Source organism: Calonectris borealis, chromosome 2 (genome assembly GCF_964195595.1).
Source record: "Calonectris borealis chromosome 2, bCalBor7.hap1.2, whole genome shotgun sequence".
NCBI lineage: Eukaryota > Metazoa > Chordata > Aves > Procellariiformes > Procellariidae > Calonectris > Calonectris borealis.
In genome coordinates, this window is record NC_134313.1 from 39,041,584 (window position 1) to 39,061,561 (window position 19,978).

At 36.9% G+C, this 19,978-nt stretch overlaps 1 protein-coding gene across 2 annotated transcripts in view; it reads left to right on the plus strand.

The window, feature by feature from the left end:
* The window catches only part of ARFGEF1 (ARF guanine nucleotide exchange factor 1), a 98,946-nt gene that overhangs the window by 12,384 nt on the left and 66,584 nt on the right, over positions 1–19,978 (plus strand). For both annotated transcript variants that reach the window (XR_012672324.1, XM_075141683.1), the window contains exon 2: positions 19,043–19,073. Coding sequence is in view for 1 of the 2 variants with exons in the window: in XM_075141683.1 (XP_074997784.1) it covers positions 19,043–19,073 (31 nt within the window). In the remaining variant the exon portion in view is untranslated. The remainder of the gene's footprint in view (positions 1–19,042; positions 19,074–19,978) is intronic.

A 19,978-nucleotide genomic window follows, 5' to 3' on the forward strand; every position in this document is an offset into this window, starting at 1 on the left:
CATGGATCCAGTAAATACTGAACTGAATACCTTAATTGTCTTGTTCTTCACAGCTTTGGTAAGCAATGGTAAAAGCAGCACTTCCTTGTAACACAGTGTGCAACACAGGTGGAGTTAACAATATTGTGTAGTGGTGACCTTTTTAAGTAGTCTTCCACTTGTCTTCTCATCAGCATCTGAGAAGAGAAAAGAGTAGTTGTCATATGAGGAGTTGTCTTAACTTAAGCAGTCTGAACTTTCAAAAATATTTCTCTTGGATGTAAATAAAAGATAGGAGACGGAAAATAAAGGTTTCATTGTATTAATAACCTAATGCATATGTGCTGTACTGAAAGCAGCCACACTGGAGCTTTCAGAGTACTGTAACGCTCGTATTCTTACTTCTTGTGTTCATTCAAACACCTTAGTCTGAGCTGCTTCCTGTATCAGAATCTAATGAAGAAATCAGGACTTGAATAACAGTGTGATCACTTTGAAAACTTCATTTGAAAGATGCCACATACGGACTTGGGATTTAAAGTTTGAGCTTTCTATTATAAATACAAATTTTTGAGTGAAAATTACAAAGTTGATGTGATTGTAACCTTTTTGGGGGGGATATCATAGACATAAAAATAAACTTAAGTCCATACTTCTTTGTTATCCAGTATTTTTTTTCCTCTATCAAATGTAGCTTGATGAATTTTATAGACAATCATTAAATTGTAGTCTCCTGGCTATCTTCTTGTGTCTGGAAAAGATGATGATTTTCTTATGATTCAGAGCTATGGCAAGAGGGAAGTGGCATAATGCTTTTTTAATTAGAAGGTTACCAGTAGTATAATTCATGTATAGACTTACATGTGACCTTTAAAGTTTTAGTGCTTGAAATGGATAAGAGTCTTGCAGAGTCATGTGTTTTGCTTCTTATTTTTTCATCCCTACTTGCAAATTGCTTTTGAAGTTACTGTAGTGAGCGGGCTGCTTAATAGGAATATGTTGGTTTTTTTTTTTTGGGGCCATTTCTCAAGGTATCATGAACATATAAGGATCTTGTATTTAAGTCTGAAATAAAGCTTAGTAATTTCCAACTCCTAAATTACCTTTTAAACTACCCATTTCCAAAAGGACAAAAAATAATTGCAGTCAGATATCTACAGCAAGGATGGAGGTTAAAAATAAAATGTAGATTTTCCCATATTACAAAGGAATCTTAATTTGATTCTGGCTGTTCTTAGAACTTCATATTGCCCAAGAGCTTATTGTCCTTGGTTGTATCTAGTCTTTGACAATTCACAGTACTGATTGCTTAACAGAAAGGTACATGAAACCTTCTCATAGACATTGAAAATTTTATAGCAAATGATTGCCCCTGTCATCAGGATGATAATCAAAAAGCATGAAGGCTCCCTTTTTGCAGGATGTGGGAAGGGTTACTACATGCATAGTTCGATCAGTTTTAACTCTGGATTTTATTTAAAAAAAAAAAAAGATTGTAGCAATCAAAAATAAGCATCTACTTTGAGATAAATATGCTCACACGCCTGGCTTAGAATAATCATCATTACAGGCTAGGATTTATTTTATTCCATCAGGCTGTTCTCTGTGTGTATCGCACCTATTTAATGTATTGTATGCTTATGTTCATGGAGGAGACAGCAGAGGTGTCACTGCTTTTCTTTATTTAAGTATTGAACTTGAGTGGCTTCAATGTACATAATAGCAGTTTGTAGTAGCTGGTTATACTTCAAAAAGTATGGAATAAGTATGCATCATCATTGCTATGCATGTGTGCTTACTGCTGAAAAATCTTTCCAGAAAAAATAAGAATGTTTGAAGGATTGCGTTACATGACAAATTATTACTAAAGAGGTGGGCAGTGTGAAAAGTGAACGTGTAGCTTTTTTTCATGCTGCCAAATGATCCGGAAACAAGACTGAGAAACATAATGATGGTCTTGTTCTGCAGCACCAGCCTGTCCTTGCCAGAATAAATACAAAGCATTAGTAAAACATTTATTTCAGTCTTCAGTTGTCACCAACCAAGCAAATGAGCAAGTAGAACATAGTAGGAAATAACAGAGAAGTCTCAAGAAATAGTTTCATCAATAGGTATCTGTGTCAAAAACAAATGTATGCTTGCTAATATATGAATGCCAGAAGTCTTTAAAAATGAAATACCAGTGGCTTTAAAATGAGGATGCTGTCTTAACAGGCCAGGAATGAGGAGGAAAAATCTGTGGAAAAGCCTTAATTCCATAGCATTAATTATGTAGGTATGAATGTTTAATTTGCTGTACTTTACAAAAAGCTTAGTCATTTTAGGTAAAGAAATCAACTGCATTGACAGGTAACATTCAATTAAGATGTATGGAGCAGCTCTTGAGTTCTTCTCGAGCGCTACCCAGGAATTGGGTAAGGTGTAACAACTGAAGAGCCGGTCTGTAATTGTGAGCATTGTCATAATTACATGCTCAAACATATGCTAAAATATGCTCAAATTCAGTTTCATAGTAGTCATGAAAAAGACTCATTAAAGCACATATTTTTTATTTCAAAAAGAGTAATACGGGATTGAGGACACTTGGAAGGAAGCAAAACGCTTGGAGCTAACATGGTGATTCTTTGTCACGTATTTTGTTAACACTTAGAGTAGGTGTATACCAGCTATTGATAAAAGCTTATGAAAAGCCTGTGATAAAGTCGGTATGAACAAATAGCAAAGAAGAAAACACACCCATATCTGTATGGCTTGTAGATAATAATGGTATCACAGAAGCATTTGGGGAATGTAAAGATACTGAAGGACCCAAAATACATTACTTGCCTTGTTGTTGTGAGTGGAAGCTGAGGAAGTTTCCTGGAGTGGAATTACAAGGAATGAGTCAGAAAAAAAATCCCAATTTGAAGTTTAAAGCAAATTTCATATTAACTCATTAGGATTAGGAGTTTTTAAAGGTTCTCTAATCTGAAATTGCTGAACTGTTTAATAGAGCATGTAATACTAAAATTTCATTGATTGCTAACAAAGGAATGGGAGGTACTAACTGTGAGTGGCGTTGGTCTTTTTGTTTGTTTTTTTAAAAACAAAAAAGTGCCAAGGGTATAAAGGATGGAGAAATCAGACTGGCAAGTCTGAACTGTAGAAAGAATAAAGCTGGTAGAGAATGGAACGGATGCGTGTGCTGCAGTGAGGAAGAGTCGGTGCAGGCTTTGCAGAGGGGAAACGTACCATCGCATATCTGTAAGGCAGAGTCGATGAGTGTGATGAGTGTGCGTATGGTAATCCAATTTTACAGTAAACCTCAACCAGGTTGCTCACCCAAGGTTCCTGAAGGTATTGAGCTGTCAAGGGGTACATGTTCTGCTTTCCCAACGGAGAGGTATTTCAGTTCTGTAGAGGTTTGTGGTGTTTTGGGGTGAATTGTGAGGTGACAAAGGTTGACAAAAGAAAAAAACAACCTGTTAAAGCCAACAGTTGTGCTGTACTGACCCAATTCTTGATAAAATGGCAGAAGTTGAGTGTTGATAAATGCAAACTAATCCATATGAACGGAAGAGGGGAAGTGGAGGAGAAAACCAGTCTAAATTGTGCATGCACAAACATGGGCTCTAAGTAAGACTTTTATCCATTGGGGGCGGGGAATTGGAGTTACTGTGAATGATTCCATCAAAATATTGATTCCTTTGTCAGAAAGACAAATATGAAAACAGTAGAGAAAAAAATGAAGCCGTTACACTACTTTATAAAGATACCATGCATTCCATGTCTGCTCAAGCAGACTATGCCTCTTGTTCCCTGGAGGGAAAAAAAATGAGGAAGATGGATGTAAAGGAAGTTTGTAAGATTGTAAATGGCATAGACATGAAGAGAGAATAATTGATTACAATTTCTTGTCATGCAGATCCGGAGATCCTGTAAAGAACTCGGCTTATTTAAAGCAAATTAAAAAAAAATATTCTTTCCTGCAGATTGTAATTACATGGATCCCAAAAGTTTCAATGGTTTAAAAAGTGATTAAATAAAAATTTAGCCAAGGGTTGTCAAACCTGCGGGAACAGTCTTTGTGCAGGAAGAGTGTAAGCCACAGATGGCTAGATGCTGGTAGGAGGGGACTATTGCAGCATTCTTGCCCTGCTTTTATAATCTGCATTTACTTAAGCATATGCTGTTGGCCACTCATGGAAGCAAAATACAGGCTAGATATCAAGGGTTTAAGAAAAATTTGCCCTTCTTGTATCTTTTTGTCCAATACAGTCTGTTGTTTTTAGGCTTGATTTCTGGGTTTGTTCCCCAGTTCTCAAAGTTTACATGAACTTTATTTAAAAATCTGAGATAGGGATGCTCCATTTTTGTTTGCATCTTTGGACACTGATCTGCTTATGCATTTCACGAGACATTCATTGTCTGTCAAGCTTGATTAGTTGCCTTTGTGCCTCTTGTTTGAAATTTATTTTCATTTAGTTTCATTATGTCTGCAGTCTGAGCGAAATAGCTTTTGACCTCGGTAGTGCAAAAGTTCAAAAATGTTTATGCTAAATTATCCTTGGGGTTTTTTTTAATCTTATGTATTAAAATGCATGTTTAACTACAAAGGAAAGTTGTTTTCTTAACTAAATGGACTAGAGCTACTGAATGCAAATCTCTGTCTTATGACATGAAATAATGATGAAAATACTGGTTTTCTGGGAATGGCCTCATGAACTGAAGATACGCTAATTCTGGAATTAAACTTTGCCTGTATGTGTAAAAAGCTGTGTTGTATCTCAAGTAGGAAGAACAGAATGCTTGTATAACACAAGGAGAGCTGAACTGCTGCAAAATATGCTGCAGCTTGATTTTCCAATTTATATTCGGTTAGGCCTTAAAAATTTGATTCATAAATAAGCCAAGTACATAAGTGAAAATACAGTAGTCATTTTTTCTTTGTTTGTGTTTCTGTCATAATTTATGTAAATATAGCGCTTTATGTTTGCAACTGTAATACTGTTGTTAAAATATGAGAGTATTGGTGCTGAGGAAAAATTGAGAAACTGGCATTGTGGCTTTAAATTCATGTTATATGTCACTTGTTCTTCTGTTACTAGGTTGTTGATCTGTCATGGGAGCATAAACTCTTGAAACAGGACTCAGTTAAAGGGTAAAATGCCTGAAGTTAGGGGCTTCATATGCATCAAATCTATCATATTCCACTGATTGTATTGATCAGCTCTCTGCTGGCTTTGGAGAATGCTTGGACAAGTCCTGAAGTGCATCTCCTGGCTGGTCTGCTGCACAGCTTTCTCAGCTGTTGACAACTTGCACTTACAAGGGATTAGGCAGATAGCATGCGTGAAAACATGCAGGTTGAAACATCTTAATATCAAACTGAATCCTACCTTGAATATGACATTTTGTGTTTCTAGATGTAGTTTCTGTTGAATGTTTGGGATGCTTTTTCAGTTGTCAGTGCAAACAATTAAATTTTAAGAGTTACTCAGCTACTGAAGAGACTTGTTTCTGTTAAGCCGTTTATTTATCACATTGTTTGACTGCAAGTGAATGCTGAAGAGGTGTTCTTGTGTAACAGAAGTCTTTTGGAAATGTATGGAGTCAAGTCATCGAGAAGTCTAGATTGAACAGGACCTGTGGAGATCACCTGTTGAAAGCAGGGCCTTAGATTGGGTTAAGAGCCCTGTCAAGCAGTAGTGCGAGTGATTCCAGCGGAGCAGACTACCGCTTCTCTGGGCAGCCTCTTCACTGTTTAGATATTACTAAAGGTAATAGGCAGCGGCACATCAGACTGTGCAGAAATTTCTCTCTTGCAGGGATGGATGTGGTGGAAGAATCCAGCAATTATAACTGCAGAGGGGTAAGATAATTTCTTACTATCAGGTCTTTGTTTTTTTTAGTTGGGCTGCTCATGTTTGCCTTCTTTGAACTTAAAGGTCAGACTTAAAGATGATCTTCAGAAAGAAGCTCATTTCAGATTAGTTACAAATTGCAGGATTTTGTTCTGGATATATTTAATTTCAGATATGCTTTTTCAGACAGGTGGAAATTATTTGATTGAAAATGCTTTCTCTATTTCAAATGTAATTTTGTTTCTGCAAAATTTCTTTCTATCATCTTTGTATTTTAGCAGAAACTCTCACTTTCCAAGCAGAGTATGAGGGATGTGCTTGAGTTTCTGGTCTTAAAAATAAAGGAAACTAACTTACTCTCTGGGGGGTGGACTGGCGGGGGGGAAGCCCAGCTTGACATGCAGAAGCATGATGTGCATTACCACAAGCTTCTGTTCTTTGTAAGAAATGATGCTACACTTCTTTCACATCTGACAGTTTTCACTAGAAGTATCATACATAATCAATTCTTTTGTTTGCCTGTATTCATAACTTTCAATTTTTAACTTAAAAATAAAAAAGAAGAATCTATGTTGTGTTTGAGTAGATAGCAGTACTTTTCATAAAAAGTTTATCAGGATGTCTGAAACAGTGGTAGAAGCTGGAAATGTGTTAATATTCTGATTGCCATTTCAGTCATGACCTATCTTCTGATTCAGACTATTAGTTAAATGCTTGTGGTGTTTCCTGTGTTCTGCTGAGTTAAAACTTCCTCTTCAAGTTATAAGTTAGATCTAGGGATATCACATTATATGCGGAGATGGGGTGTGTGTGCACACACATATATATATGTATATAAATACTAAAAATTTTTGAGAGATACATAGTCTTAAATTTCTACTTTCTATTATGAATCTGAAATAGCTGTATTATATTCAGTGCTCAAAGGGAAAAATAGAAAGACGTAGATCCAAGTTAATTTCTTAAAGGTTGCAGCAGAAGAGCTGAGGCTGCTTTTGACTTCTCTAAATTTCAGAGGACAACTATCAAGCTGCTGGGGCAAATTAAGAGTTATTGATGATTCATCGTCTCTAGAACTAGGCAAACACGTTTCACAATCTTAAACAACAGAGCTACCGGTTTCCTTGTGGTTTTGAGGAAGCGTAAATCCACCATGCTCGGAGAGTGTCTGCAGTCCTGCTCTTACATGCAAGCTACAGTTCTGCTGACTGAAACAAATATTCACTCAAATGAACAGTGAATATTTGAGAAAATTGATAGAGAGGAGGACTGGATGTATTGAGTCTCTCCTCAATACATCCTCTTGAGAATTTCTGTCTGTCTTGATTTTTCACCCTGTTTTCTCTTTGATGAGCATGCTGAGAAACTGATGTGTCCCATTAGTTGAATCAGGTAAACAATATGGGGGGGGAAAGTCCAGTTATCTTGCACAAACTATTCTAGAGAAAGGAGAGTAGTTACATATTATTTCAAACCATTAAATTCTATCATCCCTCAAGGCTTACCTTCCCCCCCCTCCCCCCTTAAATTTGAAACCTAATTCAGTGAATATGTTCCTAACTCTTTCTAGTGGAGTTACAGGTACTTCCAGGAACTTCACACACGTAGAGTGCTTTGTAATGTCGGGTTGCAATGGCAGAGGGGATGTAAATATAAAGTCTCACTTCTATAAAGAATTAGGATGATTATAATCCCTATTTTATGGAATTTGTAATTGGTAATTAGTTTCTTTTACCTTATTATGGGTTACTTAGATGGCAGTTATGATTCCTGGCAAGAATATCTGAAAAATCAATTATTGAGGCAGAAAAGCTGGGACGTTTTTTGTCTCCAAAGACTTGCGATACTTTTCTTCGTCGAGCATGTTGGTATTTTCATGAGAGACAGTTGGTAACAACCTTTTTGTATACTTATCTGTATACTGTATACCATTGCACTCGGTGAAATTGCTTTTTCTGTAAATTACAGTTATTCTGATCTGAATAATTGTAGTATATCCTTTGATCAGACTCTATTAGGGGATCTGTCTTAATTTGGTTGCTTCTCTGCAGTGTTTTGTCCTCCCATATTCTTTAGTAAAGAAATAAATTACCTCCCTCGACACACATTTTTCATGTTTCCATGTTGAATTTAATTTTCTGTTCTTTCTGTGATTCCAGTCTCTTATAATTATCACTCCATATTTCCCCAGCAGTAGCAGTAATCCTGGCTAAACTATTTTTCTTCCCCATCCTACCCTTAGCCACATGGTAAAACCAGATGAAGGAACTGATCCATATTTTTTAAAAAATGTTTTAAACTATAAGTTAAAAATTTCAACTTTTACTTTCTTAATCCAGTGTTACATTTCAACTGGTAAGGCCCATCTGCAATTTTATAGCAGGCATGCGCAGACAGTTGTACTGGCATAATATATAGATGATGGAGTCAGGAGGAAAGGGACATTAAGTATCAAAAGGATTTGTGCTGTTCAACACATTGAACAACATTCTAAGTTTTTCTTGCTGAGTAGTCTTTCTTTGTTCTGAGTAGTAGTTGACTCATCTGTCTGCATAGGATATATATGCTGCTTACTTCCTTTAAGCAGCAAAAAAAATACAAAAAGCAATAAAAATACCTGAGTGAAGTTAGTTTATGCTGGTTTCAAAATGTTGTGCTACCTGCCTCTTTATTTGGATAGCTCTTGCTGTGTTTATATGCTGGGGTTAAGGCCCCTGGAATCAGGATTTACACAATTCTCAAGAATTTTAACATAGGACATGAGGAAGAAGGGTCCAAAAACATTATACACATTATGAAGAGGAATATACAGCTGCAGGCTTCCCCCCCTTACCTGATAAAGAAACATTATTGTCCTTGCAAAACTTACTTCATGACAAAAAAATCCTAATGCTGATGAAACATAGTGGGTAAACTTCATGTGGTTTTGCAGTATATTTATTCCAGTACACCTGTGGACATCCACTGCAATGGGCAGTTCTGTTCCAGCTCTTTCTTCCCAAAACATGTGATGCACATGAGGTGTGGCAGCTTGTGATCATGCAGCTCTACAGTGAGTTGAAATAGCTCACTGGCCCAAGGAAAACTAAAATTATTAAGCTACTGAAACTTTGTGCCTTGGCAGTGATTGTGTAAGGAGTGTACGCTTAAGAGACATGTAGAATAGGAGGAATCACCTTTTTCGGCGGTCACCCTCAGTTGGATTGGATTAAAGCATATTGGAAAACTGTACCTCTAGGCAAAATCCTTTCTATAATCTGGTTAGGTGACTATGTATTTGGTAAGCAACCAAATTGCCTGTATACTAACACACCTTTTCAGCAGCTTTCTGAGCGTGAAACCAATACATGGGGGTAGTGGGAGCGGGTATCAAAAAAAGGCTGTAACAAAGTATTTGAAACGTATGCCCTGCTTGATTAAAATAAATGTACATCTGTCCTCTTCTTGTAACTGTGTTTAAAGATGTAAATAAAAAGTCTATTTCCATTCTTTGATTTTGATCCAAGTATAAGAAATTTCTTTAAGGAGTGAAGACACAAGTTTGGATACTGCTGGGAGTTTGCTGTAGATTTAATAAAGGATGGAGACCCATATAATATTGAGGGGAAGCAGAGGGTTTTGCTGCTGCAGAAAATGAGCTTTTCAGCCACATGTTAGAATGTAAATGCTGCTAATAATGACTACAATTCAGTTACCCTTGGCATTGTGTGACCTATGTGTGTGTCACCCCTCCTCTTCTTCCCAAGAAGTCAGTGAAGCAACTTGACAGTAGTCTCGACTTGGTTTAGCAAGTAGAAGGATTATTACAGAAAATCTAATCATAAAACCCCATTGGATTGAATGATTCTGAATTAATTTTATACAGAATGAGGCCACTAGAGTAGTTTCTTCTTTTGAGTAGGTTTGCCAGTGATTCTCTTTTTGAAAATGTCATACCTAATGAGCTGAAGGAGCAGGTAGTAAGGTTGGCTGAGTGCAGACAGGTTGTGCATTCAAGCTTCTGAATTTACACCAGAGCTGCATATTCCCAAATGATATTATATTGTGAGCAGGGGTGGGGAGAAGCTGTAGCTCTATATGAATGACTGTCTAAAAAAGAAAATTAAGAATGAGTGAGAAGATTGCTTCACAGATGAAAAGCCCAATAAGGACCATCAGACGTATAGTTATTGTCTTTTGAATTGCAAATAGAAAAGTAGAGAAATACCTCAATAGGATTTGCTGCAAACCTTTAACATAACAGAAAATATGGCATGGGAAGTAACAACATATTATGTTCCTTTCTTATATTAGCACTCTTTTCAGAGGATTAGTGTCATCTAAAGTTGAAGCACCTCACCTGTACAAAGTTTGTATTTGTGGCTTTTTGGTTTTTTACTTTGTGTGTATGTACACATACATATTTCTCTGCACGCTTCAAAGGTTACTACTCCGTGTTTTTCTAAGCTAATGAGATACGACTTAGTATTTCAGTTGATTAGAGGGTTTCAGGATTTTGTAGAGCACAACAAGGAGGATCTACACAGAGTTTCATCACGAGTTGTCAGGCTCAAAATATAACTGCTGTTTGGAACACTTCTTAAATAATGTGATTAATCTGTGCTTCCTTAGTTACTCCTTCAATTACCTGTAAACGTGAAGTTGCATCAGCAATACATTGGAATGGAAAGCAAGTGGAAGTGTTCAAATATACTCTTAAGCTTGTTTTGTTTGTCTGTGCAAGAATTATTTGTTATTATATAAATGCTATGTGAAGACCACAGCAGTGACTTTCTTAAATCTGCACAGAGCTTTGCTCTTTTCCGTCCATGTGCCATAGCTCTATGAGCCATAATCTTGGAGACAGAGGAAACTAAGTAGAATGAAAGGTTAATTGACCACAGCAAATAACAGCAGTCATAAGAACAGATGTGTAAATAAACTATAACTGAGGGTCTATGCTAAAGTCTGGGCTCAGGAATTTTGAGGGGAAAGAAACACTCATGGTATTCTACAATGGGGAGAATGTACACAGGTGAAATTCATATTTTGATGCTATATGTGCTTGCACTTGCATCTGTATTTCTTCCAATCCTGTTTCTCTTTAGGTTAGCTTCCTGGATTAAAACAAAGAACAAAACTGCACCCCTAAAGGCCCAGTGCTGCTATCACCTCTTCTTGGACTCCCACAAATAGGATTTTTTTGTCCACCTTACAGTCACTGTGTTCAGGAGGATTTGAGGGAAGGGAGGAGAGATCTCTGTGCATCCTAGAAGGTATGACAGAGAAAGCTGTTTGTAGGATTTACAGGAAGACGCAGTGCTACGATATGCATCTTGGGAATTCCATTTAAGGAACAATTTCAGCTTTCATAGTGGGTGTTTTCTTCTGCAGGCTACCTAAAAGACTGATCATTTCAATACTGTCTTCCTATAATGAATTTGCATACACTATTACCAGTTTTAGGCAAGTCAGCCTGATTTGCAGTATTGTACTAAACTATTTAATTACTCTATGGTAATTTGAGGTCCCAGTGAGGCTTCTTATAAAGCTTTCATTTTTTGTCTCTTTGCTATTTACATACACTGGTACGGATTAATGTGGAAGATAGATGTATTAAAAGTTACTGGAAGTTAATTACACTGCTACAGTTAAAAAAGAAATGGGAAAGGAAAATACCATAATCTAAGTTTGCTCGTTACTCTTCTCCATACATCTTCAGCACAAGAAAACATACTGAAACTGGAGTAGTTCAGAGTTTAGAAGCAGTGAGGCAGAGGCTCTGTGAGAGCAAGAAGAGTGGTCAGCTGGAAGCCTGGAGAAAATTTCTATGCAATGTGTGTGCTTGACACTGTTTGTCTCTTAGCAAATCCTCAGCTTTGCGGAAGACCTGTAAGGGGTTTAGATGTTAGGAGCAATGTTTAGGTAGGAGCAAGTGACAAATTTGCAGCATGTATTTTTACATAAACTTGCTGTTTTTTCTTAGACATACTGGCTTGGCAGAAGTTGCCCACAGAGATCATGTCTGGATCGTCATTGTCTGAATGCAATGGACCTTGAGTTGAAAATGGCTTTGTGTTTCTCCAGTTCTATTGTTTGGACTCCTTAGACCTAATTATTTTAGGGTTTTTTTGAAGTCTGTTACTGACTTTTGGGTGTTAATACTTACTTACTTTAGCTGAACAGGCAAGAGACTTTTTGACACTGCTTGAAGCTAACGGATAGTAGATGTCAAGAAAAGAAACAGGTTTTGGATATTTATGTAGAAATACATTGTAATAACCCCTTTTGGGGGAAAACTTAGCATGATCTGCTTGGAATTCTATCTCGTTGAGGGAGAGATTGTTTTGGGGATGTTTTTTATTCCCCTCATGTTTATATGGCTTTACTACTGTGAGTTCAAACTTGGTAATTTTTTTTAATTAAACTATCACCATATATGTAATAATCTTATTACATAGTTGGGAATATAGTTAATTAAAGTTCTCTTCAAATAAATACTGAATTTCTAATTTTATATTACTTACAGTCCATCTAAATTTATCTTACAGTTTTAAATTGACAGGTACCTTTAGACTGCTAGATCTTTGAGGGTTTCCGTCTACCTTGACATGGAGAAGGACAGTTTCAGTATTGTTAATGAAGAAAAATTTGGGGTTTTTTAATCTCTTGGTTGCCACAATATTTTGTATGATATTGGAGACAGTCACTAGAATACTTAGATGGAAGGAAGCAAGCCAAGTTAATTCAAGCAAAACTTTAATGTTCTAGTAGGATTTCACCTTTTTTTTTTTTTTTAACATAGATATTGATATAATTTAAATTCCTCTTCACTGCATGTTCCTTGGATCTCATCCACTGCTTTGACTTGAAAGAATTGAATGCAAATTGCTTCCTTCTCACAGTAGTCTTCTATGGTATAAGTAATGTGAGCTCCAAACATTGACTTGTTTCCTTGGAGTATTGCAGCCTGTGCTGCTTTGGCTGGTTCTACCTTCTGATTACCCGGGATGGTTACAATTCTTTAAAATGCCATTGCTTACTATCTTGAATTCATTATGTATTTAATACCCTTTTTTTTAGTTGTGATATCGCTACGATTTTTAGTCATCTGCATACAGTTTTGGCATTAAGAAGAGTTGGAAAATCCAATTTTTTTTTTTCAATACTAAGTGGAAGAGTAGCTGCTTCTGCCTCTTCCCCAGTGAGCAGAGGAACAGGCGTATACATTTTGGATGTAATTTTTATGAGGTAATTTTTTTTTCCAGTGAAAATGCAGGATGTTTTCTGTTCCAATAGATTTACTTTCAATTAGGTAAATAAACTTTAATTCTGATGTTTACACTGAATGTTAGTCTTTAGATGTGCATATCCTTGTAGAATTGAGGCTTATGCATGTGCTGCTTTGACAGGCAACGTCAGTTGTTTGGAGTACAGTGTTGTGGGAATGTAATATGCTCTTGTTTTTGAATACAATTCTGATGCAAGAATGGAAAAATACCATGTGAGATATGTATTAAATGCTTTTAAGCGTGTGTGTTTTTCCTAACATCATACTTTGTAATGAACTTGTAAAGTATTTTTCCATTTTATGGTAAGTAGTTTGCCCTTTTCCCCATAGCAAGTTCCATAAGAATTCTTTTCCCTGTAATCTAATGTACAATTTGATGTTGAGCTGATACGGTAGAACTTAGCTCGGTGTACCATTCCTGGTGGTAACCATTTAGTTATCCCTTACTTGATGAGAATGTTATCCTTGACTTCTGCCAAAGTATAATCGTAGAATATTTATACTTTACATGATATTATGGCACATTAGGTAAGCAGAGGGACGTATTACCTAAAAATAACCTAGAGGAGAGGGTCTGTTTCAGATGTAGGGGGATGTTGGCATAGGAACCAAGGGAATAATCCAGTCATAAACAAATTTCAAATGGGAATTAGAGATACCCTTCAGTGTAGTTAAGGTTTAAATCATCCTTTGAATCGGATTAGCAGGGCAAACAGTGAATTAGTTCTAAGTTGGAGTTTGATCAGCATTATAGACCGGTTAAGACAGTATTGTCCACAGCACCTGCTTGACCTACTTGGCCCATTTTGACCTTGGTGCTTAGGCATTGTCATTACAGAGAGTTGTTACATTTATAGTTGTAAATGAGATTAGCTGGTTATTAGGTGTTAAAGGGAGAAAAAGAAAACTAGAAACTAGTTTGTTTTTTTCATGGTAGAAACTATGAGCAGGCTGAAGTGGGTAAGGGAAAGTGTTCAAATGACATGCTGAAATAGTGAATTAAAGTTGGAGAGGTGAGAATGGAATTATGGATACCTATTGTGGTGGTTTACCTCTGGCCAGCCGCTAAGCCCCACGCAGCCACTCGGTGGTATCGGCGAGAGAATTGGAAAGGTAAAAGTGCGAAAACTTTGGGTTGAGATAAAGACAGTTTAATAAGGAAAAAAAAGGGGGGGAGGGGGCAAGAACAGAGCAAAACAAAACCAGGAAACACAAGTGATGCAAAAAAAGCAATAGCTCACCACCAGGCAACAGATGCCCAACCAGTCCCCGAGCAACATCAGGTGAAGTCTCTCACCCCCCAGGTTTTTATTGCTGAACATGACCTCATATGGTATGGGATATCCCTTTGGTCAGTTGGGGTCAGCTGTCCTGGCTGTGTCCCCTCCCAGCTTCTTGCCCACCCCCAGCCTACTCACTGGCAGGGCAGTGTGAGAAGCAGAAAAGGCCTTGATGCTGTGTGAGCACTGTTCAACAATAGCTAAAATATCCCTATATTATCAATGCTATTTTCATCACAAATCTAAAACACAGTGCCATACAAACTACTATGAAGAAAATTAACTCTCAGCCAAAACTAGTACACCTGTATAACAAAGGTCTTAGACCTTTTCAGAGATTTCTTTGAAATGATGATGGTCTGTACAAGTGTAGATGAAATGAAAAATTATGTTGAAACTAATGTACATGACTCATTTTACCTGCTTTGTGAAACAGTTGATGCATACCATTGTAAAATTGCAAAATAACACATCTCTTTGCTCAGCTCTATCTTCTGTGTGCAAAAGCCACATATATTTCCATTAATTCTGTGATAGAGCTCTATAAAGAGGTCATCTTATGGAGCTGTGTATAAAAGTGAGAGTTCAGGAGAGATTTATTTTGTTATTTCTGCTGCACTTTATTTAAGAGTACTAAATATACCCCGATTAATTCCAGTTTAGGACACATCATCCTTTCAGTGCCATAGAATTATCTGAGCTGTTTTCCACAGTAATTCTGTGTTTACATCCCAGATAACGCAGAGGACAACTCCGGAAGCTGTAGTCTTTTTCTCCAGTCTTCCTGCCCTGTTCCAGCATCTTGCATCCTCTCTTACTCTTCCTTCCCAAAATGAGTGGTGATGGTGAGATAATAAGCTTTTCCAGCTCTTGGATCCTCTCCTTTGTGGTTTTGGGTGTGTGTTTTGGAGAGGGGGAGAGCAAAACAAGGAAGCAGCTGTATGTTTTTCAAGCCTGGCTTTATCTCCCTTTCCTAGCTAATCTTTCGTTTTGCAGGGATTACTTTTTCCCATTTAAAAGAATGTATCAGTCAGTGTTTTGGTTCATCTATCATTAACAGATTATTTATCTAGCATGAGAATTGTTAGCTACCTTTATTATAATCTGTTTTTCTGCTGATAATGTGTCTTGAATTTTTCTATGCTTCCTGCTGGATGTGGTTGTTACATGATGATGAAATTGTACTGTGATTAACTTGTGTTCTGGCGTAGAGGGCAGAGGGAGCAATCAGACAGTAAGGGAAAATAGGTTTTCTCTGTTCTTAAGGGTAAAAGTAAAGTTTAGGTTTGCTGTCTACCTCATTCATAGTAATGTTATCATACCATGTGCTTATCTGCCATTTAAAATATTTTTAGTCTCCTAAAATATTTAGGCGACTATTTAGACAGCTGCTGTGAGAACCTTTCTTTTTATTTAAAAACGGTTATAAAATCCATACTTTCACATTAATAGACTGCTCGAAATGGTAGTAACATTTAATTAGATTGACACTTGCATAAGCTCTTTCCTTCTAATTGTAGTATACTTCCTTCAGTTACAAAAATTTCCATTTTCTGATATGAATTATTGTGACCTATTCTGAAGACAATCTCTTGTAGTATTCTAAGAAAGAGTGGTGATAATTTGTTAGACTATCAGCAGTACAATGAGGGCTCTAAGCAGCTCTGATTGGATTTTTTTATTATTTTGGTAATCTTTGCAAGTACTGTTATAGTTTACAAAGCAGAGACTAAATTCAGAGATAATCTGATGTAGCATCAAGAAGACAGCTAGCTGGGTTTGATACGTTCTTTTAGTTCAGGAATAAAACGAGTTAGTGCAAAGCAGAACTGCTGTTTCTGATCTTTCTTTTCCTGAACGTTATTTTATGTTTGTTTGCCAGGGACTGTCTTTGTTCATGCAGTGCTTTCAGCTCAAGAAATTTGCTTAAACATATAGTTTAACTACTGTTTTGGAACCTGTAAAGTTGACTAGGGTGTCTGAACACTCACCTACTGTCACATCTGCTTTAAGTAGTGCGGGGGAAGAGTATTTGCACTTAGGATGTGCTGTCTTTCACTGGAAAAATACTGTTGTTCATGGAGAAAGGGAGAGGGTGGGAAGCTGGGAACTGGCTGACTTGTACTTCCTTAAGCAATTTTCACACTAATTCAATACTCACAACTGTTTCTGTTCTGAACAATAAACAAGTTCCAGTATAACTTGCACCTTACCCTAGGGGGGAGTAGTTAGCCTCAGGGGGGCTAGCATTCCAGTGGTGTGGTGCAGGCTGAGAAGGGCAACCAGAATTGGACATGAAGTGGAGCTTCGCATTCTGTTGTTTTAGTTATAGGAATAGTCTGAAATAATTCTTTTCTAGATTTGTTTGCTGGTGTGGTTTTCTTTTCCCCCTAGCCAGAGTATAAAATAAAATGTAAATGCACAGATCTTTGTGTTGTCAATAGAGTAGTTGACTCCTGTACCTAAGTGATCTTAAGTAAAACTGTTAAATAAACTATTGTGTCTGTTTCAGGTTATTAAAATCTGATAAAATTGTAAACTGAAATTTGTGTTACAACAAGCTGACATTGATTGTTTTATCTTGAATTGAAATATCGTCTTTCTTCATATTAAATACCATAAAATGGATTGTAATCTTGAATTATAATTTAAATATGAAACAGTAGAAATGTTTGTTAGCATGACTTAAGTTCAAACTTAAAACTATGTGGTTTCTAAATTTGTGTGTTAGTCATTTTAAACAAGAACTTAATATATAAAAAAAGAGGATTTAAAGGAGTCACTCAAACTAATTCAAGTTCAGTAAGACAATTTCTACTTTAGTGTTGTGTGTCTGTCCCCCGCCTTTTTAATGACACTAACACCTTGTGTAATTTTACAGGCAAAATGTTAATATTTCATTGCCATTATTAATGGGATTACTATATGAGCAGAGCATTAGGACTCCCTTAGTTTCTGTAGTCTACTGTGTTCCATTCTGTGTTCAAAGTAGTTGGGTATTGGGTGAGAATCTGCTCAGTTTTGTCGCTTTCGTTGGAAACTTTGGACTCGGAAGCCATTCTGCAGCTGTTTCTGTTGGTTGGTAATCTTGTTTGTTGGACAGACTTCAGAGCATCTCGGGGAGGAGAATTCCTGGGTGTGAATGCTAAGGTGGGAGGTAAAATAATGAAGGGTGTGAAGATGCTGGAAGGGAGGAAGAGTGTTTCTTCTCCTTCCTGTTGGTCAGGAATTTGTCTTCAAGCAAGTAAATGGATCAAGCATCATAACCTGGTAGGAAGACATGCTTTCCTGAAACATTGCTGACTATAAGACTTCTTGATGTTGTTATTGTTACTTACTGAGGAATATGGAATTTTTTTCATGTTTTGTCTAGTCCTGGGTAACACGGATTTGAACCACTTCTGGACTAGCTGTTTCTCGGATGAACCACTGACCTGCTAACCTCTGGGGTTTACTGGGGGTAAACAAGAGCATCAATCATATCAGAAATGAGACTTAGATTTTAGGTTGATGTGCATTCCCTATGTTCACTTTTCTTGATATTGAGCAAGTCTACTAGTAAACATATTTGATACTAGTGATCTATGATAAAATATCAAACTTAGGAACCTGTGTTATGTAAGTGAATCAGTATGACTGTGTGAAATGGTAAATGAGGGATAGGACACAGATGAAGCGTGCTTTTGCTGCATGGAGCTTAGTTAGAAATAGTAAATTCTTTTTTTTTGTCAGAATCAATCCATGCCACTAGTTTAAAGCTTATACACAAAAATCAAAGTAAAGTGTTGGGTTTAGTTGATTGTGGTTTTGCATGTTTGAGCAGGACTTGGTGTTAGGATGAATTTCCTGAGATGATTTCTTAAAACATATATGTATATATTTTCATACTTGATCCTGTACATTTTATTTCAAGAATGTGTTCCTACAACATTGGAAATCCTAGTCTTTATGGAATTTCCTATGATTTAAGTGTGCTAAGTAGAGAATATAGACAAAAGTACTCTTGAAATTGAAGATGTTTCCTAAAATTAGTTTCAGTAATTTAAAATTACTTTTAAAATGTATTGTAAAAAATTACTTAGAATGTCTTGTCAACAGCATTAAATTATTAGCCCTTCTGTTTTAATATATTTTAAAATAGTATAAAATAGAGGCACTACAGACTTTTTTCCCCCTCCCCTCCAGTCATTACTGTGGTGTCTAACACTGTTTAAAACCAAAGATAATTACTAGTCATCAAGGTTTCATGTAAGAATCCACAGTGGTGGTTTTTAAATTTTTTTTCTGTATAATCCACATTTAACAAGCAATATATCCTTTACTGATAGATTAATAGTTTTAATAATATTTGTGTTTTCCTTGTTATTTCTGTATGTGAGCTGTGAAAAGAGCTTGCCAGTGTCTTGGCAACATTCTAGGGATGTGGTGTTTAGCTGGCATGACTGGATGCAAATTTAAAAAAAAAGTTTTGATACAGTTCGCAACTAGTGCAGGTGAGGAGTAGAAGTTCTTATGAAACTGCTTATAAACATGTATTTTCTGTTTTAAACTAATCCTGGTTTCAAATGTTTGCCTAAATAGTTTTGCTTTCCAATCATTTTCATTTATTTAATTTTATATTTGTGGTTACGATACCATTTCCATAACTGTGCCTTTGTTTCATTTTACAGAGGAAATAAAGGCTGAAACAGAAAAGCAAAGGTATGTGATAGTTCATCGTATTGAGCGATAGTGCTTTTAACTTAAAATGTGTACCATACTTATTCTGCATTGGAAGTACGGGAGCATTTTCAATGTATTTGGTAAGGTTGGTGGTATCTGGTGCTAAAAGTGTTGCTTCTGTGACGGGCTGTTATGGTGCAAGGCATGGGGCCTGGGAGTGGAGGCAGAAGATAGCTTAGAGGGAGCAGGCTGATATTGTCTGTCCAGGGAGGGTAGGAATGGGGGTCAAGATTAGAAGAGGCCTTTGTGGGTGGCACAGAAAGAAAGTATTGGTGGAGGGGCCTGAGCTTAAAAGGCTCTTCAAGTGGCTTCAGAGGAGGGGGAAGGGCCTGGAATGCAAATAAGAGACTTGAACTGTGAGGGAGCAAGGGGAGGAGGTTGGGCTGAGGAAGAGGGAACAGGTAGAGAAAACTAGTGTAATTTGAAAAGATAGTGTCTGGAAAGGACCTTGTTAGGGAATAGGTATAGATTTCTGGAGGCTATTCCTCTACAAGTGAAGGTAGAAGCCAAAATTGAGCACTCTTCCGCTATCAACAAGTATGTTTTTAAGTATTGGTAAACTGTGGAATCCATTATTGGTATTTAATTACATGTTCCACAGGATCTTCTTCCTCATTCAGTGTACGTTGCTAACCATGAGTCAGGGCTGTGTGGTGAAGACTGTTTATATCACTTGTTGAAAGAATCGGATCAGTGGGTGAAACTGATGATGAAAGTGTTCTTATGACTTAGGCGGATGAGTGCTGCTTGGGACCTGCGTTCTGCCCTGTAACTGAATTTCTGGTTTAGGCAAATCGTTTAAACATCAGCTGTTAAAATTGGCTGCTAATGATTTCTGCTTTGTTTCCTGGGTATTTGAGCTGAAATCTACAAGTTTTGGTTTG